Raw genomic sequence first — 24,291 nt, 5'->3', positions numbered from 1 at the left:
GACTGTCTCCTCCCAGCTGTAACCTCTCATTGACAGTTAGTCAGCCTACACTAATGCACTCATAGAGAACTCAAGCAATGTGAAGCCCACTCATTAATGCACATCCTTTGGTTAACTGAGATCCTCCAGAGCTGAGCTGACTGCAGTCTTAATCCCTTTACATTTACACACACCTGTCAACTGATCACAGAGGTATACTGTCTGTCAGTACACTGCAGGTTCACTGTAATCAGTTGTATTTATTCGCCTGACTGGAGTATTCCATATCCCATAAGTCCCGAGGTGATAGCAGCTAATCAGCTCTGAGCTTCCTGTCAGTGATCAGCTGAGACTGTCTGCATTAGAAAGGCTTTGTTTTTGTCTGATGCTGCTAAACACCTTGCCTTTAATTAAACATTGATTTTCCTTTAGCACACTTCTCGCTGACAAATGGCACACTGCTCAAGCAATAACAATTTTTGTTGTTATTAATGACCACCAAATGCTTTTCAGAGAATAAAGGAAACAGCATCCTTTGGGATAATTCCGCTTTATTTCGACCTGGTGTATTTCCCGTAAATAGCCATTGTGGATTAATGGGTTGTGTTAACTTTGCACTCATCACCAAGTGTGAACCTATCATGACATCACCCATTGGTTTGAGCTTGGCATTATGGCCATCACCATGTTAGTTTTTGCAGCCAGTGGAAGTGGAGTACTACAAGATGAGCTGCTGTCATTGGCTGCGCAGTTTCAACTGGTCTGGGGCAGGAAACAATGGCAGCTCGCCCGGTCACACACAACCTCGTACTGTTTTCCTGATTCTGACCCAGCAACTCATTTGTTTGGCCATATTTAATGGTCCAGTGTATAACATTTAGAAGGCTTGAGTCTCAGAAATGGAATATAATATTCATAGGTGTGTTTTCATTAGTGTATAATCACCTGAATAGGAATTATGGATTTGGTTACCTCAGAATGAGCCATTTTTATCTACAGATGCTGCGGATCACCTTCCATGGAGTCCAGCATGTTTAACAATTTTTTGCGTGTTTTGCATCTGAATGAGTTGTGATCTGGAACAAAAAAAAAAACAACAAAAAAAAAAAAAAAAAAAAATAAAAAAAAAAACCCTATCCCTACTTTTCTTTCTTTTTTTTTTTTTTTTTTCCCTTTTTTTTTTTTTTTTGTTATTTTTATTTTATATATATACAATAAAAAAAAAAAAAAAAAATTTTATTTTTTTTAATTTTTTTTTATTATTTTTTTAAGGACCCCCTAACCCTCTTTTTTGAGGGCCTTTTGACTAGTTTTTAGTAACATCATTAACTAACCTGTGTTGACATGTTTGCCACAGACGGACACATATTGACTGACTGGGTCCCACATCATTTTTATCCTCTCTGTGGCCTAAAGCCAGAGATCTCTTCTTTTACTGTCCTTCATTCTTTGGGGAAGTAAAGAAAGTCGTAAACTGACTGTATATATCACATTTGGACAGAATTTTCAGAAAATTCTTTTTTCTCTTTCATTAAATTAACAGTCATTTTTTATATATAATATAATATATTATTATAATATTATTATCTTTTATTGTCTTTATGATACTTATATTTTGTATTTTATTGTTATTGTATTATATTTTTCTTGTTCTATTCTATGTTTATTATTGTTATGCACCTGTACACCAAAGAAAATTCCTTGTATGAGGAAACCTACTATTCTGATTTCATAAAATGTGTAACTACTTTACAAAACCTGTAATTCAGCTTTAAAGCGGAATGATACAGGTTGAAAGACTTCAGTAGCATGCTAACTACATTAAATTTATTTTATTTTTATTTAGTCAAAAAGTTTGATGTAAACTGTTCATTTATTTTGTTGGTCCAAAACATTTGGTTTTAGAATGTGTACATAGAGGCAAAAACATTTTGCACCCCAACTAATAAAAATTTTATTTGATTGTGCCTACCTTTAAAAGTAGATAAAGAAGCAACTTTCAGGAACTCAAAATCAACTAGTCTTTCTTTCTTCAAATGAAATTGAAACAGGTCATTTTGAAATCCTCCACTGGCTGTTTAAGAGATTCAGGGGGCCCAGGGTCTTACACCGCACATAAAGAACCTTCTGGCCTACAAGTCAGCAAGAGAAAAAAACCTGAACATTGAAATTGGAGTAACAAGTTTTCCTCGATTTGTTACAGTCTGCAGCTGGGCAGGAGGGACAGAGGGGGAGGGCGGGTGGCGGCACTCACTATTAATGAACACATCAGACTATTGTCATCAGTCATCAGTAATGAATAAATCACTTTAGTCATGGTCCACTGTCAGTGAAGACAGCAGTGTGGTAGAGCGTGGCTGATCACATGACTTCATCCTATACCCTCTGGGCCGGACGGGGATCTCATTAACTGGAGCAAGGCTTTCTAACAGCTTGACTTTCATTCACACCTCTAAATGTTGAATTACGATGTGATTATAGCATCTTTCAAATTAATCTGGTGGCATTAATATTTGTTACTCAAAATAGAAAAATCACAATAAAAATCAGTGTAACCTTTGTGCTCTTTTGTTCATTCTGTGTCTTTCTTTAATTGGGGGGTGGAGAAGTCAGACGTTTTCTAATTCTTCCCACACGTCCTGGAAAACCTGAAAAACCTTAAAATGTAGAGACTAGCTTTCCGGTCATGGAAACACCTGGAAATGGATTAAAATCACCAAATATCCTGGAAATAATCTGTGTTGTCCTGGAAAATTTTAATAATATTTTATATTATTATTATTTTTATATTTAATATTACATTTTAGCCCCTCACTCAGATCTACGCCTCAGATTGCCTATGTATTTAATTTGGTGTCAAGTGTATGTTGCAGAGGTCTGAGCAGAATTCCCAGTGAAAGCCCAGTGGAAAAATGAAAGTTTGTGGTTAATAAATACATGCACAAAGATGTTAATTTCATATAAAACAAACTATTTCTACTTCTAACTATGAGTTACCTATGGGCTGTGGCCAAAGTCATGTATGTATTGAATAAAACTGTGGTTAAATGTATTAATTCAAGGTCTACCGGTAAATGATATGTTAGTTAGCAAGTGCTGTCCTATATTGTCAAGAAAACTCCTGAAAAACATTCTGGAAAGGTCCTGGAAAAATATTTTTTGAAAAGAGTGGGAACCCTGACTAGGACTATAATGCAAAGTTACAATAATATCTAAACTAATACCAGAAATGGCCAGGCCTGCTGGAAATCATCTTAACTGTTTAATTTTCTGCAGCCTTTTATATATATATATATAGTGTATACTGTATGTATTACATACAATCAGTTATTCCAAATATATCTGTTGTTTTATATGTGTAACATGAAAGGGCTATAAACTTTCCTTTAATTTTCCCTTCATTGTAATGATTTGGGGTTTAGTTATTTCCTGTTTTATTTTGTAATTCTCCTCCTCTTGTGTTTTGTTTAAAATCACTGTCTTTGTCTCTCTTCATCCTCTCCCTCACCTGTGCATTTAGTCTTTGTGTTACCTTGTTTCTGTGTCAGTTCATCCTGCCTGTCAGCCTACCTGCCTGTCTACCTGTACCTGCACCCATCTATAAGCTAAATCTATATTAAATCAACAAAGTCCTCTCGCTGCCTGTGCTGTTTTGCATTTTGAGTTTCCAGTCCAGACATTTATTCTATAATGATGGTGACTCCTGATGTGTATTCAGAAGTACAATATATATACAAAATAACATATTTAATCTATGTGCCAGAATAAATCAAACAATAACATATGACTCTCCAAATAAGGTTTATAAAAAGTTGGTATAAACGGAGTCTAAATTAAAAATGTGTGAATGTAGACGGTCTAGGGAAAAATGAGTAGCAGAGATAGAATGAGAGGTTTTAAGAACAGGAAATTACAAGTCGGAGGGGAAAACAGGTTGTGTCTGTGATTTAAAGAATTTTAAATGACGACAAAAACCAATTTACCTTATTTGTTGACATTTTGGCACATGCTGATTTGGCTTCTAGCGGTTAGCAGTTTCTGTTTCACTGTTGTTATCTCAAAGTTAATATTAATAACATTAAGCTAACAAAACATAATTCTTCAGCTTTTCAGGTGATTATACACTAATGAAAACATACCTATGAATATTATTATATTTAATTTCTGACAATAGATTCTTCTAAATGTTACACACTGGACCTTTAAATATCAATACAATGAGCAGTTTCTACAGAGGGAGAGGGTCCTCTTCCATGAAGGCCGCCATGTTGAACCGCCATGTTTCCACAGCCACCATAGTTTCTCCTTCATGCTTGGAAGGCTGAGCTGTACTCAAATGGTTGCAATCTGAAACTTCACCACTAGATGTCACTCAATCCTACACACTGGTTCTTTAAAGGCGCTGAAATTGAAATTGGCATTTATACTAACTTCCTGTCTGTTCGTGCAGTGAGTGTCCCCACTCACCATGCTGCCTGCCCTTGAGGACTGCTTCTTTGTGGAGTTCTCTCTCCTGATTGGATAAAGAGGGAACGGGATACCAGGAAATGTCTTCTCTGTTCACTGCAGGAAGGAGGGACTGGGAGAGCCAAGTTACTGACTGAACACTCTGTATCAGTGATGGCTGTTGGAATATAGACCTATTTAAAGGCACACTATGCAAGATTTTTACCTTAATATAACAGCTTCAAAGTCATTTCGATGGTAAACGAACTCGTAGTATAGCGAATCATCCCGATAGAAAAGCAGGAGAGGAACGCCGCTGGCAGAACCAGCAATGCAAGTCTGAAAGGTGGCGTCCCGCCAAATCTCGCTAGAATCACGAATTGCTTTACGGCGCGACGTCACATACATCAACGACATAAGAAGCAGCCTCAATGGAAGACACTAGCAGGCATTCACTCAGACGTTACCTGGTCAGTAGACATCTTCAGAGTCTATCTTTGCCTGTTCAATGTCCGACGCTTCCATCCTACTGAACATGTACCGGTATACAGGGGGGAGGGGATCAGGCAGTGAGTGCAGAGACGCAGAAACGTATATAGAGACGGCTCTGGTGAGTGGTATTTACGACAGTTAACGTTAAATACAAGTACTCCGCAGCGACTCTAGGGGGAGCTGTTTGACAAAACCATAAAACTGCAAACAAAATAATATCACTAACACTAACTAACTTTAACTTGTGAAGTATACAAAATGCAAAAGATTTGTCCTCATCTCTTCTGTCCCTCTGCCTTTCTGTCTGTATGTGCTGTCTGTGTGCACTCTACACTCTCTGGTGAAAGTAGTGCCATCGATCACATGAAGCTCCTCTCTCTGAGCTCTCTGGGGTGAAGCTGTCCTGTTGCCTGCTCCGAGCAGCAGCCTCTGCACAAGAAGACATTCATCACAGGTCAAATCTTTCCTCTCGACACACCTACCCTGCTGTTGGTGTGGCTACATACATTATGTGCACATAATCCCCTGTAGGACCAAAGTGTTATATCACTTAGAATTCAGATTTTCCAGAATGAAGTCTGTCAGTATGTATACGTTTGAGCTGATCTCTTAAAAACTGTCTCATCAGTCTGCTGTTGCTCTCTCTTCCTGTTCCGCCCTGGTGGTCAGAGGGACAGTGTGCTTTGTAGTCTACATATGAGTAATAGCCTTGCTTCGGGTCGAGGCAGACAGCAGCTTGTTAGAATACTACTTTCAACTTAAACTTCCACAACTTCAAGTCGTAGCTCCTATCCCCAAGTCAGACCACATTACTCACAAGTCATACGCCTCAGCCCATGCAAAGGACTTACTCACTCACTCCCACAACCCTGGGCTAACTATATCAGTGTTACCTGCCCGCCCACAGTCTGTGCAATTTACCATCTCATTCTTCCTAATAACTATCTCAATCCTGAATGACAGAAGAAATGCTGTTTACAAAGGCAGGAACTATGATTTACAAGCAGCATGGTGAGTGTGTGCTCAGATATGGCATGCATTAAGTTAATGATGCTGTCTGCACCATGAAAAAACCATGAATCATGCTCTGTGATCTGGCTTGTCTTGGGGAAAAGGGCTGCTCTAACCTCTGAACTCTATCATCATTTGTCTACCACGGTGCAAATGGCTCAGGCCCATCCTGCACCTAGGACATACCAGGACAGACGTTACACACTAGTCAATCCACTACACTTTTGTATTCCCTCACTATGAGGGTGGCCCAGCTACCGCTCAACAAAATAACAACTGTTTGCTGTCCTGGCTCCACAACGGTGGAAGGAGCTCCCCATTGACATCAGAACAGCTGAAACTCACTCAGAAACAGAAAATTCAACTGTTCACACTGCACCTTGGATCATACAAAATAACCCTCTTTCTAAAACCACTTATTGTTTCTAAATGTAGCATTTGAGGTCATCAGAATATCAGATCAAGTTTGATGTAGTTCTTCTTGCATTATCATTGCAATAGTTGGGTTGTATTTTCTCTTCTACAGAGGCCACCATGTTGAACAGCCATGTTTCTACAGTAGCCCAGAACAGACAAACCAAACACTGGCTCTAGATAGAGTTTCGTGGCCACTAGAGTTTGTTCTACACACTTCACAGCCGTGCAGATTCCCAGGTCATCAAATACCGCAGTGTTCAGTTAGTTGCAATCTGAAACTTCACCACTAGATGCCACTTAATCATACACACTGGTCCTTTAAATATAAATTAACATCTGTTACATTGAAGCTGTTCCCAAACTAGTTTGCACAATTCGGATTAAGCCAATCACCCCCAGTTCTACTGGAGCAACCAATACTGATGAGTTTTATATCAACCACAAATGCTGCTATTTTAAACCAAAACAGGCCAATCTGCTCACCAGTGGAAGAGGCCCAGTGATTGATTAGCATGCCAACCCCCAAAATCCATTCATCCATATTTCATAGTTCACCTGTACTGCAGAATCTGATCATTCTCCAACCCCATCCTATCCTCTACCATCAAACTGGCCAGCTCTCAGTCTGACAATTCCCTGGAGCTGACGGAACACTGGCCGAACTAAGGGAGGTAACTGTCAGAGAATCGCTAAGCTTGTCTATTAGACACAAGAGGCTCACTTGGATTTATTTTAGCTGACCAATGGTTGTATGCCTCAAACTAACTATTTTTGTTCACTTTCTTGGAGTTTCTCGGACTATATGATTGTTAGTTGAATTGTGGGTTTTGTATTGAGCACTGACTGTATAATACACTGAAGTGGCCTTCAAATTCTTGAGTGTTTTTAATGTAACTACTCTCACCACCAGAGGGATGGAATATATGTCAATGGGATTTCAACAATCAATAGAAACAACATAGAGGGTGCTAAGAACATTGAACAGAATGAACATGTAACATTTATTTACAGTTATATTTGCACTTACAGCTCAAACTGTCGCTGAAACAACAGCCTGCTGGAGTCCATCTTGATTTGAAAAAGCTATTTGTTAGTAAAAAATAACTTTAGTCTATGTTAGTGTTAGACTAACACTCAGGTGCTTTAAATAGCGACCTCTGCCCACAGTGAAGCACCTGAACAATATGAAATGCCAAAATCTCTTCTTCCTTGCTCCTTATCTTCAGGTGGTATCATCAAAAATTAATCATAGCCAACCTCTGAAAAAAAACACAGAAATGCAAAAAAATGGCTGAAAAAAAACACAGAAATGCAAAAAACTGCAGTTCCTCTAACGGCCACTTGAGGCTGGCTCCAGCAGTGAGTCATAATAAAATGCCCAACTTTACAGCAGAAATAAACATGTTTACAGCCTGGTTCAAAAATATTTTGGTCTTTATAGCTAATTTCCCTGTTGATGACAACTGTACGGGGGGTGAATTTATATATAACCCATCCCTTTAAATATTAAGTATATATTATATTGTATTATATTATATTATATTATATATATTATATATTATATTATATATTATATTAAAGCTCAAAGTTATGCACAATTAAGGGAGTGGCCGCTTTGAGTGACAGGTGGGTGCTGTCACAGGTGGCTGTTTTCAGTAACCGGGATTCATTCAGCCTGCCTCAGCTCCATCCACGCTCCACCTTTTTGCCCATTTTTGCATTAACCGGGAGACGGTGGAGTCAGGACTGCCAAGATGCAGCAGCCAGAGCCGACAGCACTGAGCTTCACTATGGCTCTTCAGAGACCTATGGGTGACGTCACGTCTATGATCATGGCCAACATCTGGTAAGGAGTGAGAGAAACAGCTGGCTGATAAAATGCAGTTATTTTGATTTTAATGCAGAATTCAGCATATCTCATTTCTCATTTACGGATTTTTCTGTTTCGAGTATGAAATAATCACGTCTCATAAACAATACAAGTTAACCAGCAGTCACTGCAGTGACAAAATTATTATGTCATCTGGCAAAATCCACATAAATTCAGGTTAATAACAACGGCCCTGTGTATACAGCTGTGCTAGCATTTAAAATGAACGCTCATAGAGAAAGTTACAGGCAAATAAATGTTTACTTCTGAGCAACTTGGAAACACCGTTTACAGATTTCATGTCAATCAGAATTATTTTAATAAAATTCACTTTGGGAAAAAACGTTTTCCAGAAATAAACAGAGAGAAAGGCAAAGCACAACACGTCAGATCAGTGCTGTCATTCATCTGTTTCATCTTTGGGAAACAAAATGTTGGTTTTCCTATTCAAAGTGAATATACATATAATTTTATATGGTCAAGAATGGACTGTTTGGACCTTTAAGTGTGAATAAATACCATCAGTTATTCTTCCAGACCTTTCCATTACAGAAAATGATTCATCACTTCTGTTTGGGGTGTCAGATACTCCAGCTGTAAATGTGTGTTAAAAATAGTCGAGTTGGATCGCCTCTGTATCTGTGAGTGGTGTGGTCAGCACCGCTCCTCTCTAATATCAAATATGTCCATGTAGACTTCTGTTATTGGGGGTTTTAACTGTTTCTGTCTCTGAGGCTTAATTAACCCTAAACATTAGGAATGTCACTTGCACTTTTCACAATATCAGGTTTTCACTACAAAACTATCTTGGCCAAAATAATTCATGATATGTATAGAAAATAGAAGATTTTAAAAAGAAATGACTTAAAGTCAAATTCATCTTTAACTTTTATTGTGTGTTTTGTCTGAGACAGACTGTAACCTTAACTGTACAAAAAGAACAATTACACTGAGTGTAAACCACAAAGGAAGAACAGAAAGAAACTGACATGATTTAAGAGGCGCTGGATTATTTACACCATTGTATGTTTGTATTATTAACATTATACCAATATTCTTTTTTTTTTTTGCGATTGTTGTCTATACTGCACTGTAAAACCTGATGGGTTGGTTCAAATCAAACTGTTTGAGGAAACTGATTGCCTTAAACAATTTAAAAATATTAACTCCAACAATTTAAGCATGAATTAAAAACCATTAGTTTATTGGTAAGGTAAATTAAGACAATTGTACTTAAAACTAGTAAGTATATGACAGTCGTATGCAGCATTTCTCCAAACTCATTTGAAATGTGTGAACAGAATTTATCCTAATAAAGTAAAACTACTTAAATGAGTCTTCTTTATACAAATGTTATCACTTAAATTAAATGTATTCAGTTTTCTTCCACTAAAGTAGATTATTACATTATCTTTCAAAACCCCTGACGTATGATAAAAACAATTTACAATTAATCGATTATCAAACTGGTAGCCAATTATTCTGGGGGCTTTGGGGCTTACATTTTTGTAATAATATAAAGTCAACTTAAAGACAATGAGTTAATGGAACCAATTGGAACTATAGCACCAATACTTAAAATACTGCACAAATCCAAGCACACTCAAAATGTTATGAATTCAACAATTCGTTTTTGAGTTGGGTTTAATTCATGGGAATGCGTGACTCTAAATGTTTTAGACGTTTAATTATGTTAGATTAATTCCTTTATTTTTTCTTTCCTTATTTTGTTAGGATTTAGAGTATGGTATAACACCCCTTTGTACAATAACACATTGTCTTTGTCTGACTTTTTGGCAAAAAAAAAAAAGGAATATATATCACATAAAAAACATGGAATATTTCTTTATTTGGTGTAATAAAATGGTAATTTCAGTATTTTTCACCATTAAATATGCAAGTCCAGTTTGTGGAAGGGGTTGCACTTCAATACCTTCCTGCAGGTATTACTATTATTATTATTATGTTTTTATTTACTTTCCTAACAGAATCAACAGAATCATATAAGTTTTTGTTAAAAGGAAGCTGGGTGATGGAGAACTTTGGAGGTTTGAAGTTTTAACTTCAGCTAAATCTCTTCCCGTTGGAACATCTTCTGTGTTTCCAGCACTGATTATTGTAGTTAACAGTTGAAGAGAGACAGTCACAAACATGGGGAAACTAATCCCATCTCTTTTTATAGATTTGTGCAGCTCTTTAATGTTTGCAGTGTCAGTGGGGGCCTGTGCAGCCACAGGGGTCCATATTTACAACAGAGCAGCTAGGGGCCCCGGGTCGGCACTTTATAGAGCACACTTCCCAAAGATGAAATTAAAACCTACGTGGAAAAGTGAATGTTTCTCCATTTGGGAGCGGGTATCAGATGAAGACATCACATCCATCAGCGCGGATGTTGAGCTCACTGATGGAGAATGAAACGGGCGAGGGTGCAGGCAGGAGGCCCGCTCCGAAAAGATCCAAGACAAGGCGTATAATCAAATGTCACAGCATGACCAAAGCAGGAGTAAATTACGAAATAAAACTGTCCGAGGACTTTGTCAGAGCTCCAAAAGGCTGTGACTGCAGATGGCCTCCCTTAACTCCCATAATCACTCATCCATCTTTTTTATGGCCTGCTACTAAATGTTTAGCTATGGGGCGACTAATGGATCTATCTATCTATCTATCTATATATCTATCTATCTATCTATCATCTGTTCACACAGTTTATAGATGTTCATGTTTCCATGTAAAAAATAGCATAGGGGTAAGTGGGAAATAATGTTTTAATTATTTTGGTGAACAAGGTCTTTCATAGTTATTTCCTATTATTACTCCTATTTCCCAATTTAGTAATATAATATTTTCGTAGTTCACTTGACCTTGGAAGTAAAAAATAAAGCTGTAAACTCAACCTTCAGAGGAAAACCATGAGCAGAGGACCTAGCCAGTAATACGAGGGTTTTTTCCCAGTGTTGGGTCAGATTACTTTGAATTGTAGTGAGTTACTGAATATAAATTACATTGGTTTTTTGTAATTAGTGACATAATCCACCAAAAAAATTAGAAAACTTAAAAATCTTTTTTCAGAAACATTGAAAATATTGCATCATATACTAAATAAATTGACACACAAATATTTGGGTTCAACAAATATGATTTTATTATATATATATATACATCTCAAAACATTTTCATCACAAATACAATTCATTTTGCATATTGAACATTTACAGTTGGTTAAATCAAATTACACCCAATGTTTTCTGTAAGTATTTATCCATTTTTCCCTGTTGAAAACCATTGTTGTTGTTAGCATTGCTGTTAGCCGCCAACTGCCAATCCTGTGATGTCTTGGCTTGAGTCTCTCAACCAATCAGAGGCTATGTTCCTGACTTGTCAACCAATCAGAGGCAGTGTTCCTGACTTGTCAACCAATCAGAGGCTGTGTTTCTGACTTGTCAACCAATCAGAGGCTGTGGGGCACAATGGAATAACATGAGATTGACCCCACTCCCCTATCGAGATCTTTAGAGCCCAGAGGGTTAGTAGAGCATCGTGAAAAAAGTTTCTGCATTTTTGCCATATTTTAAATACATAATAGAAATGTATTCAAGTAATCCTTGATAATGTAACTATAATCTAATTACACATTTTTTCAAATGTAATCGGGTCTGATTATAGTTACTTATTTTTTGTAATGACCTAATCCCAATAGCATGTAATCACTTACAACCTGGTTTAGCAATATTAATACTAATATTATATTATTAGCAATAATATTCTAGTGCGGCGATATTAGCAGCACTTGTAGTAAATAGCTGTAGCAGATGTTTGTCCTGTATCGGGTGAGGCAGTGTAGTGTGTAACTGTTTGTCTGCTGCCAGGCCTCTGCATCTGTTTCCACACTGTGAGTCCATGTTCCCCCAAAGACAACCCCCTCCCCCAAATAACTGCTTTTATTTCCTAAACTGAAGGTCTGAATACAATTCTAGTGGAGAATACAGCGTTCTTCGGACTGGTTGTCAGACCTCAGTACATCTATATGAAAAGCTGGTATGAAATGCTTAGCCAGATATTCCCTGATTTCAATCACAAATACTTTAAAAAGTTTAAACATATTTCATTTAAGCAGTTCTCTTTAATTCATATTGATGCATGAAGCATTACTTACATTAAAGTAATTATTTTGTATTACATGTTTGGTAAAATGTTGTGTTTAAATATGTAAATGAGGCATTCTCTAATTAAAAATGCACTGATTTGCATACAAGTCCAGAACAGAAATCTGACCACTGGATAAAGCCAAGTTCAAAAGGTTAGTTAGAGTCAAAGGTTTTTATCTCTTTTTATATGATGATATCACCATGAAACTTCCCCAGTTGATTACTTACAGTAAAACAATTACTTTTTGTATTCAAAGTTTCCTAAATATTATACAATAGAATACATATATATAAACAATATGTTTAAATATGTAAATTAGGCATTATATAATGATAACGATTTGCATATGTATATGTATATTTGTATTTTTTCACAAGTCACATTCCTCGTAGGTGTAAAAACCTAGTTGGCAACAAACAATTCTGATTCTGATTCTGATTCTAACTTAAGGAGAAATCTACAGCTAAACATGTGAATGTGTTCGGGTATTTTCTTTCCACTAGTCTGCAAGAAACCATGTTTTGGAAGCAAAATGGAAGCCAAAATCTCAAAATTGACCAGTGCCTGAGAAAACAATGATTGTGTCTATAGGGACTTCCCTTAAAAACAAGGTTTAAAACACTTTAGAACATTTAAAAAGGTGAGAAATCAAAGATTTATTTAGAGAAGTTTATATTTTAAAACCACCAAACAATCATTGACTGACATCAGTTTTCATGCATATTTTATTCTCTTTCTTTACTCTGCACTACATTCCTCTGTGCCCTGTGCCAATTTGAATTTCCCCTATGGATCAAAAAAGGAACATCTTATCTTATAACTTTATAACTCATGGAATTTCTCTTTGCTTCATAATGAGGGTAGAATATTTTAATTAGAAAGGATTTTTAAGATAAGCCACTCCAAAAAAACAACAACTCATGTTTGCATTAGTGTTTGCTTACTTCCTCCATATATTTTAGAGTGTTAAAGTTATAATGTGAGAATATGAATGTTGCAAGCAATTTCAGACAGCTAAAATAAAATGTCCCCTAACATTTGCGTCGACAGCGGCCCTCTCTGCACCGTCGGGGAGAGCTGAGCTCCGGGGGAGCCCGGCTCTTTGCTGCTGAGTTATAACATGGTTTTAGAAGGGAGGAGGGAGGGAGGGGGGAGGTGTGCTCAGGCCAGGGTGATGCCCTCCTCTGTCACTCTGCCTGTCTCTCTCAAGTGTTATCATGCTGATATATGGCTCCCTCTCTCTCTCTAAAGTGCGCTCTCTGATTTGAAGGTGATTGTTTTCGGCTTATGGGAGTTTATCATTTGTGTTCCTGAGTGTAATTGGCCTGAAGATTGACGCAGAGCGGGTTCATCCAAATTGGCACGAGCTCGCCCGGTGATCAGACGCGCGGTGCCAATTAGGCCGCGTATGCAAATGAGGATAATATCACGCTGAGAGAAACATTTGCTTGTTTTTGTGACAAATGACCTAATTTTAGAGAGAAAGTGTTAAGTGGGGCTGCTCTTTCTAATTGGACTCCTCCTTTCCACCGTGCCCTCTAATTACCGCTCCCCGGTATCTGACTGCATCACACATTCTGAGAGAGAGAGAGAGAGAGAGAGAGAGAGAGAGAGAGAGAGAGTAATTGATTGCCTTCCAGTCAGCAATAACTTGTTACTGGTGGTCAATCGCTGCTCCTTTTGTTGCATTACCGTCCACCGGATGGGTTCGTCTCGTGCCTCGTTGTGCGTCACCCTGGATAAGTGTCTCGGAGACGTGGTGGTGGGACTGGAAGTCAGAAGTGTCCCTGCAGTTCGCAGCTGAGCGGACAACATGCAGCTGGAGAGACACCTGTGATCCGAGCTGCGGACTATCTCCACCGCCCTGCGTCTCTCTGTGTATGCAACTTTACCACAGCCTGTGCCCGCTTTTAATCGCTCTTGTCTAAATCACCACAGTCAGGTGTGACCCGCTGCGCCACCATGACCTCTAAGGAGGACTCCAAATGCCCAGCGGTGCTGGAGGAGCGGAGGCGCAGTCCGCTGGATCAGCTCCCGCCGCCAGCCAACTCCAACAAGCCGCTGACGCCTTTCAGCATCGAGGACATCCTCAGCAAGCCGGTCGTGCGAAGGAGCTACTCCCTGAGCGCGGCGGCACACCACATCTCTCCCGGAGAGAAGCTGCCCTCGGCGGGTCACAGCCTGTCCAGCCGAGCGCTGCTCAGTCAGACCTCCCCGCTGTGCGCGCTGGAGGAGCTGGCCAGCAAAACCTTCAAGGGGCTGGAGGTCAGCGTCCTGCAGGCGGCCGAGGGTAATGGACTGCTTCCCTCCAGTTCGTTGTCTTGGTTTTATGGGAATTATAACGCACATTATCTGTACTTGTGTTGTAATAGCAGTATTTTATTTTATGAAAATGTTTTTTTTTTTTTTTTTTAATTAAAATAGATAATAATAGTATGTAGTCTATAATAATAGATTGTAATTTATTTATAGTTTTTATTTATTATTTGTGAATCCACAATCATTTTACACCTTTTTTCGTGCATAAAAGTGCAGTCAGAGTTGGCCTATGCATTTACATTAGATAAAGGCATGTGTAACAGTATTGCATTACTAAAATATTGTGATCGATTGAAATAAAGCCCAAAACATTATTCGGTTATTTTAAATTAAAATAACTTAACTATCATTTTTCAAATTTTTATTTTCAGTCTTTTTTTATGCACATACAGGACGGGATTTTAGAGTAGCCTAACTATTAAATAGTTGGGGTTCATCTGCAAAAACAGATAGGCCTATCTCCATCTCTATCAATCAAACTGGTGCTGGTTTGGTGATTTTAAGAATCCTTTATCTTTTGTTGCAAAGGAACTCTTAATTCCATACTTCAAAAAAAGTTATCATGCAGGAAAATGGGAGAAATGTTATGTTTTATAAAGAATAAAGAAATCTGTTCAGGAAGAGCTATATCTGATAATCGATCAGACTGACTATAGGTTGAATTAATTAATTGATTATATTAATTGAATATTATTACTGTGTATTCTGTTTATGTTCCATACCATGTGATCATGGTCGTGAGTTGCAAAATAAATGAAACGAATGAATGAATGGAAACATTCTAGTCCATTATTCTACCTGTATTTTACTAGAGTTTGTGGTGGCTAATAATTGAGTTTTGGTCGCAGGTGCTTTGCTGCAGGGTTTGTTGAACTGACACTCACTGACCCATTTATCCCTCTCTCTTAGGCCGAGACGGTCTGACGCTATTCGGCCAGAGGAACACCCCTAAGAAGCGGCGAAAGTCCCGCACGGCGTTTACCAACCACCAGATCTACGAGCTGGAGAAGCGCTTCCTGTACCAGAAGTACCTGAGCCCGGCGGACCGGGACCAGATCGCCCAGCAGCTAGGTTTGACCAACGCGCAGGTCATCACCTGGTTCCAGAACCGGCGGGCAAAGCTCAAGCGGGACCTGGAGGAGATGAAAGCGGACGTGGAGTCCGCCAAGGCCGCGGGCCCTGTGGCCTTTGAGAAGCTCTCAAAGCTGGCTGAGCTGGAGAAGTGCGCGGCCGGAGGTATGGGCGGAGGGCCGGTTACAGCGCCGGGCCACACGAAGCCCGAACCGGCCTCCACCAGGGTCCACCACGACACTGCCGAGAATCTCGACTCGAGCAGAGCGCACATGTCGCCTCATTCACCCGCCTCGTCGTGGTACACGGACCGGCTGAGCAGCCAGTGCTGCTCAGAGGACGAAGATGAGGAGATTGACGTGGATGACTAAAGACTCAGCCATGTGAAGTGCCAAATAACGCAGAAACTTTACGAGGATTCCATCTTTTACGCACGGACACGGTGCGATCAAACTATCCAGAATGTTTGATTTGAGAGCTGCCATAGACCCGCTGCTTTCTGCCTTTCATGCGCGCGCCCAGAAAGCGCGTGACACGTGACAGAGAGACACTCAGAAGGAAGGAGGCAAACATGCAGGTGCACACTCACACTCACACACACACACACACACAGTCCAGTCCCTTATTCTGGTTACAATCACTGAAATATTTCACCGCATGTTTCATTTGCTTTTATTTTAAAATTGATGGAAAAGGCTTCTACAAATCACTTTTATAAGCTGGAGCCGACTCTTTTCAGCTTTTTGATATATCATGATAATCACACACAGGAAATGTGTTGCTAAAAGCTTGTAATAAATAACGATTTAATATATTTATAATGCTTTGTACAACCTTTAAGTGCCTTTGGAATATACAGAACGCATAAACTGTACAAACTGTAATTTAATATTGTAACACTGACAATGGAAAATAAAAACACATTTTCAAATATTCAGACTTTCACATTTTTATATAAATGATCTCTATGGAGGAGTTTGCAGTTTTTTATGGAAAAGATGTGTTTGGTGGATTGTGGTGCAGAATCCGCTGCCTTCTGACCTCCTGCGTGTATTTTCATTTTTCTCTGTGAGAAACACAATCTGGAGCAGAAGAAGAGGCCCAGTGTGTGTGTGTGTGTGTGTGTGTGTGTGTGTGTGTGTGTGTGTGTGTGTGTGTGTGTGTGTGTGTGTGTGTGTGTATGTGTGTGTGTTCCCCCCGGGGGCCGCTCTCCAGCAGTGCGCAATACGGAGACAAGCGGTCCTCCAGTCCGGCGGGTCTCGGCGCACAAAGGCGGCCAGAGGAGAGTGTTTCGGGGCCATATGGTTTCGGGATTCTCCTCTCATTTACGCGTCACTTTGATGGATTGACTCGACCCGCTCTTTGTCGCACACAATGCAGACATGCTCGCCCGTCCCCGGGCCCGCTGCTTTAAAACACGGCCATGAATGTGAATGCGGCTCGGTGGGCCGGTCTGAGCGCGCAAATAATTGACTCGATGATGACAGAGCACTCAGTCACACACTTCATCTGCTCTTCATCAGCCACTTGCAGCATTTTGTTTATGTATTCCGCAGTTCGCAGCACATACATAGAGCTATATAGTGTAAACAAAACACCAACATTTGGAACATTTGTATCAGTGACAATGTAGCTCTGCAGTTATTTGAGGGTTTTTTGTAGAATTCCCATATACCACATTTTTCTGTGATTTCCGTTGGTTGTTATGGAATATATTTTTAAAAAACGGTTCCTAGTGTGACGAGAAAAATCTAAAGTCTTTATTATTCCTCAGTCAGAGAGATAATTTACATGTAAACAAACCAACAATTGTTTTTTACAGGATGTTCTTCCTCTTCTAATTAATAAATAAAAACAGGTGATTTCATAAATGATATAATAATAATGATGCCATTAACAAACCCTTCAGACACATACATTCATCTACATGTTGATTATGTTTTAAACAGGCTTGGGGAGTAACGGATTACATGTAACTGAATTATAAAAGACTTTCTTTTAAAATACACTGAGCATAGGACACATTTCTGACGATCATAATCTTGTTTTTCTAAAGTTACATTGTTGTGTTGTCTAATATAATACACATCAATAATTCTTATTAATATTTGTTTTCTCTCTCGTTTTTATTTGCATATTTAGCAATCCCAAAGTAACGGAAAGTAAGCATTACTTTAATATTGTGATACTTGGATTAGGGTACTGACTACATTTTTTTATTTGTAGTTGTATCGGATTACATTTTTAAAGTAACCCTCCCAACCCTGGTGCTAAAATACCTTCTGAGTTCAATTAATAAATTAATTAAATTAAAATAAATAACAACATTTATAAATAAAAAAGTTTGTTTTCCCCAAAGTAAGAGCTGTCTTGTGTTTCTGTATTTAATGTCCATCGTGCACATTCGGAGTATGTAGGCCTACAGTAGACCATGTACCAACACAGATCCTCTGTGTGTGTCTGAGTGCACAGTGTGAGATGGCGCTCTGGACATTCTGAGTGTTTTAGCTTTTCATTAGTAAACATGGACCACACTGCTGGAGAGAGAGAGAGAGAGAGAGAGAGAGAGAGAGAGAGAGAGAGAGAGAGAGAAAAGAGAGGAATCATTTATTCAATCGGCCGGAAAATTGAAGTTTGATGCATGGCCCCCTGCTTAAACAACTGGACCTGACACCGCCACCCCCCAACACACACACACACACACACACACACACACACACATACTTCTTAACAACTGGCTGCGACCATCTGGGACCTGCCAAATATATTTATATTCAAGAGACATACTTATCAGCATTACAAGTGTATTATTATTATTATTATTGTTATTGTTGTTGTTGTTGTTGTTGTTGTTGTTGTTGTTATAACAGCAGTAGTATGAGAAAGTATTAAATTCATGATGTAAAATTTGAGCTTTTATTGTTTAACTTATTGTTATTTAAATTATTGGCCAATTTTCCATTACTGTCTTGTTTATGGATAGAAAATGATAATAACAATAATAATAATAATTATTAATAATATTGTTGTTATTATATTTTTCAATAATAATAATAACAACACTCATATTTCAGCAGTTTTTCAGATGCAGATGTTAAACACATTATCTATAGAGTATATGTGACTATTCATGAACATACCTTAATCAACCATAGGGGTGTAATATCAGAAAATGGTTCTTGAATCTCAACAAATAAGCTTTAAAACTGTTACAAATACTATAAACTAGGTGGACTATCCAAATAAAGGGTTACTTAATAAATAAAATAGAAAAGTATTTAAGAGGAATTCTGAAATGGGATAATTACTGACTGACATACATTAGTAGCAGTAGTTGTAGAAAGAAATGCAGATTTGTAGATCATTATTGTTTTCATAAAATAAATAAATACTAATACTACTTATAATAATAAAATATTGATTATTGTTAATAATAATGACAAAGAACAGTACTCAAGGTGCACAGCCAATTGTATCAATCAGGTGCTTGTAGGTTGCAGGAACGTCTTACATCCTCACAATATTAATACTAATTAATTAATTGTTGTTTTTGCATTACATAGTGTGATTATACTACACAATGCTTTGATCAGTTGCATCTAAAAATCAGTAAACACAGTCCGTCCAATCATCATCATTCTCATCACCACCATCATCATTTTACTGTACTGTACTGTGCCGTCCTGTACTGTGCTGCAGTGAACTGTACTGTACTGTACAACTCTGCTGTGCTGTGCTGTGCTGTAGTGTGCTACTACAACTGTGCTGAGTGTGAGTGTGCTGCAGCTCTGACTGAGGAGTAGTGTGTGTTAAGCAGCCGTCTGCACTCTGTGTGTGTGTGTGTGTGTGTGTGTGTGTGTGTGTGTGTGTGTGTGTGTGTGTGTCAGGACAAAGCTGAAGAAATGAGCTCCTCTGCCGCAGGGCACAGCTTGATTGATCACTAAATAGGGCGGATTTGAAAGTTTTAGTTATAACGTTCCTGTAGAGCCCCTTAACACTTCAAACTTCAATTTTACGGGCTATTGAACTAAGCGTGTCCCTGACAAAATTGATATATGTATTAATTTACTTTAACCGGTGATTAATTACTATCCACAAAGAGAATTATCCCAGACTTTCTCCCTCCCCCCTCTGAATTTGCATATTAATCAAATTCTAGTTGATAATTCAGATGGAGAAATGGATTTAGCAGTGCTGGAAGGCATAACTCTCTCTCTCTCGGTTTCCTCACATACACACAGTCTCGCCCCCCACCCCCAACCCCCCTCCCTGGGGCCTAAGCTCTCTCTCTCCCTGGCTGCTAAGCTGCTTGTCGAGTGTATTAAAAGCAGAGATGCAGAACGAGCTCGGCTGGCTATTTGGTGAAAACAGAAATTGCATGTCCACTTTTATGATGTGTTCATGCTGAGCAGGCTCTTCTTAATGTGGCCTGTCAGAGCAGCCTGGGATTTACACAGGGCGGGCAGGGAGCTAGTGTAAACGTGTGTGTGGTGTGTGTGTGTGTGTGTGTGTGTGTGTGTGTGTGTGTGTGTGTGTGTGTGTGTGAAGGGGAGGTTGATTAGGCCTATGTCAGGTCTATTGGGGTCACCTGTGTGTCACTTTTGTTCTGATGTTGCAAGCACTTAATCAACCATATATGCAAACACTCACATGCAGGAGATATAAAGGCAGATCAACCCATTGAAGGCCAGTGTTCAGAATATCAATATGAAGTATATTGAGCAATTTTGCCTTTTGTTATCAGGTATAACCAAGCTAGTATAAAACATTTTAACTATTAAGTGATTTTTAAGCAAACTACGATGCAAAGGTCCTTATCTAGAGCCAGTGTTTGGTTTGTCATATCTGGGCTACTGTAGAAATATGGTAGTTCAACATGGCGGACTCCACCAGAAGAAGACCCGCTCCCTCTCTAGATATTAACAGCTCATTCTAAGGTAACAAAAACACAAATTTTTTTTTTTTTTGGTGATTATACACTAATGAAAACATAGCAAGGAATATTATATTCAATTTCTGACAATAGATCCTCCTAAATGTTACACACCTTTAATTCTCTGTAAACACACAGTGTTGACGTGTGTGTGTTTCTAGAGGGATGGCAGCTGCCACTCCTAAAAAATGGCTGCCCCCTCAGCTGCCACCCAGGTGTAGTGTTGATTTAGATTATTTTATAAAAAATAACATGTTAAAAAAAATTTAAAAAATTTAATGACTGTTATGGCCACAGTTTAAACTAAGTGATTAAGTTCAATAAAAATAAACATTATTTGGAAAAATATCTGAAGATTTGGAAATAAAATAATGTACTGATTTCTAATGCCATCTCTATCTGGTGCTTTACTAATGTGCCACAATAATGTTTGTGAGTTCAAATATCTTCATTTGGAATAAGAAAGAAATATTCATATAGGAGATTGTCTGTGATTAAATCAGCAGATATTTCTGACCCCTTGAAACCCTTAAAGTCTCCAGGCCACCCTCTGGACATCCCATGAATATTTCTCTAGATCAGCGTGCTTCATGACATTATAACTAATGAGGAGGTTACAGTGGATGGTAAAATGGTAAATGGCCTGTACTTGTATAGCGCCTTTCTAGTCTTCTGACCACTCAAAGCACTTTTACACTACATGCCACATTCACACAGTGATGACATCGAACAGAAACTAACACATACAACAATGTACAGCATCAGGAGCATTTGGGGTTCAGTATCTTGTTCAAGGATACTTCGACATGTGACAGGAGGAGCCGGGGATCGAACCAACAACCTTCCGATTAGTGGACGACCCACTCTGCCTCTGAGCCACAACCGTAACGGTAAGGTCAACTGAGTGTGTGGCTTTGACCCACAACCTGACCAAAACTGTGGCAGATCAGGAGACAGGGGTCTTCGGGGGTCTAAATATATACAATGCAGGCAGTGCCGTTGCACACTTGCAAGAGGAAATCACGTTTAAAAAAAAGAGACACTTTCAGCCAACCAGTAATGATTGGTTTGCCAAAGCTGAAGGGGGTACAGCTGTGGTGACATTGTAGGCTACAGCATGGCAAGGTATACGTCATAAGCTCGTTGACGGTGTTTGTGTAATCATTCCCCCTGCCAGAAGGATGGGACAGTGCAGGTTTAAATTTAAAGTATTTGCTATATATATAGATAATCAAAATGGTCACCAATTCATTTTCTGTCTTTTTTTATGTTACTAATATAAAATATTTACACTTTGGGGGATCATTAAGAATTATGCATACTTGCGCATATGCTGATTAATAAACTGAAATATAAACTAAAATTGAAAAATCTTCAACTATAACAAGGAAACGAGTCAATGGAACAAACTGGAATTATATTGCCTGTACTTATAAATTACTGCACACATTTAGTAAGTAATAAGTAAGTTACTTCTCACTTCTCAGTTCTTCATCAATTTTTTGGAGGATTAATTTATTAATTTATGTTAACTTTCTTTTATTGATATGTGTTGTCAGGTTTTACAATGTAATATCTTTGTGGGCCCTCCTCACATATGGGCCCTGTTTACCCTGTAACCAGAATAACACGCTCCTCTGCAACTTTATTCCATGAGCTCATAAAACCCTTCAAAACATGATGATTTGAAAAAAAAAAATCCAACACAAAACAGCAGCTTTATGCTTCAAAATTACATTTTTGGAGATACGAGGTGATGTCCCAACAGCCACTGTATGGATTTGCTGAATCTTTCAAACTGAATTTATTCCGGAGTGGGTCTCTGGTTTTTTTATCCTTATCCCTTATCAGGTCACAGAGTGTTATCTGTCTCACTGAAGCTCTCTAGTTGAAGCTGAGCTGTCCAGTTTGTGTGTGTGTGTGTGTGTGTGTGTGTGTGTGTGTGTGTGTGTGTGTGTGTGTGTGTGTGTGTGTCTGTGTGCGTGTGTTTGCACGCGTGCAGGCAATGTGGAGGACGGACACATGCCTGTCATTCTCTGACCACCACTCAGCCACTCAGCCATTCACAGCAGCTGTTCCTGAGCTTACAGAGGGTCTGAGTAGTCAGGAATCACAGGACAGCTCATCTGTCTGCATCACATTATTACTGGGATGGCATCATTAGGCAGCAAAGTTTAGTCTCATGTGTTATAGCGGGGAAAAGGCATCAGATCCAGGCCACAAAAGATAACAGTCTCAAAGGTGACCCTTGCTAATGTAGTTAAAAATAATGATTCTGTGTTAGCTGCAGATCATCCATTAGAAAGATTTTTCTGTTCATGATCGTTTCCCCATGATAGTGCATACATGTGCAAAAACAAACCATAAAAAGTTGCTACAGAGAAGCTAAAGCCACTGACTGGTGGGGTTTGATCCTGTTTGTACGTGTTTTATGAACATGGAAAATGTGTCAAGAGAGACAATAAATGTGCAGAATTACTGAAGAATGAAAATGAGACATTGTGGCCACCGTAGTTTCAGCCCGTTCTCATTCCCAGGTCGTCTAATACAGACGTGAGTGGTGTTCAGTGAGTTTCTTTAACTAAAACCAGCATTTTTTTACCAACCTTACCCAGAGTTTTGTTTTTGGCACGTCTACCATTCACATCTCGGCCACTTGGCAGTAGTAGGCAATGGTGGCCAAAAGGTTAGAGAAGCGAGCCTGTGACCGGAATCTGGGTCAGTCAACTGAAAAACACAAGTGGATTTCCATGGAATACAAAGTCTTCAATCTGATGTATCATCTGATACACTGTGTAAGTTCAACTCAAACTGTTTGAGGAAACTGATTGTCTTAAAGAGTTTAAATTTATTAACTCCAACATTTTAAGCATGAAAATGTTTGACTTGAGTAGAACTAACTAATTTATTGATAAGGTAAGGTAAATTAGTTAATTGTACTTGAAACTAGTAAGTATATTACACTCATATGCAGTATTTCTCATAACTTATTTAAAATGTAAAATTATTTTACAATTAATCGAATATCAAAATGGTAACCAAATAATTTTGGGGCTTTGGGGCTTACATTTTGTAATGATATAAAGTCAATTTAAAGAAAAATTAGAATCGAACAAACTGGAATTATATCAGCAATACTTAAAATACTGCACAAATTAAAGTGCATGTAAAACAACTGAGTTATTACTTTAACAATTAATTTTTTATTTGGGGTTAATTCATGAGAATGAGTGACTCTTATTATTTTACAGGATTAAGTCATGTTAGCTAACTTAAGTTGATATGCTGTTATGATTTTACAGTGTTAGTTTTTTGACTGAAATACAACAATACAAACATATCTGTCAGGCCTTGACTGTACTCTTGCATGTTCCTTTGTTTCATGTGTTTCCCTCTCCCCTGTGTGCCCTGTGCTCCTGTCTGGCTATGGGTCTCCATCTACTCAGCACCAGATCACTCAACTGCTGTAGTATAGCCTTTGCTTGTGTCCTTGAGATTCCAGTTTTCTTAGTCATTTCCAAGATAGTGTTATACTCCTGCTTATCCGTGTCTCTTGTGCCTCAGGACTACACCTAACCTGTCTACCTGCCTTCTTTCCACCAGCCGC

At 38.7% G+C, this 24,291-nt stretch overlaps 1 protein-coding gene across 1 annotated transcript; it reads left to right on the top strand.

Annotated features, from left to right (window-relative positions):
* The first annotated feature begins 14,291 nt into the window (after positions 1–14,291).
* On the top strand, positions 14,292–16,661 carry lbx1a (ladybird homeobox 1a). Its single transcript, XM_051424414.1, has 2 exons — positions 14,292–14,651; positions 15,590–16,661. The coding sequence occupies exons 1-2, from the start codon at positions 14,324–14,326 to the stop codon at positions 16,120–16,122; spliced, it is 861 nt and encodes a 286-aa protein (XP_051280374.1). The 5' UTR covers positions 14,292–14,323; the 3' UTR covers positions 16,123–16,661.
* The last annotated feature ends 7,630 nt before the right edge of the window (positions 16,662–24,291 follow it).

The sequence above is a fragment of the Dicentrarchus labrax genome, unplaced genomic scaffold (assembly GCF_905237075.1).
Source record: "Dicentrarchus labrax unplaced genomic scaffold, dlabrax2021, whole genome shotgun sequence".
NCBI classification, from domain to species: domain Eukaryota; kingdom Metazoa; phylum Chordata; class Actinopteri; family Moronidae; genus Dicentrarchus; species Dicentrarchus labrax.
Note: the sequence above shows the minus strand (reverse complement) of the source record. Positions and strands in the feature narration are given on the sequence as shown.

What these genes read in the sequence shown, in the direction of transcription:
- lbx1a (XM_051424414.1), top strand. Translation starts at nt 14,324, where the DNA reads ATGACCTCTAAGGAGGACTCCAAATGCCCAGCGGTGCTGGAGGAGCGG. An exon ending in CGTCCTGCAGGCGGCCGAGG is followed by an intron (nt 14,652 to 15,589) that starts GTAATGGACTGC and finishes CCTCTCTCTTAG; the next exon opens with GCCGAGACGGTCTGACGCTA.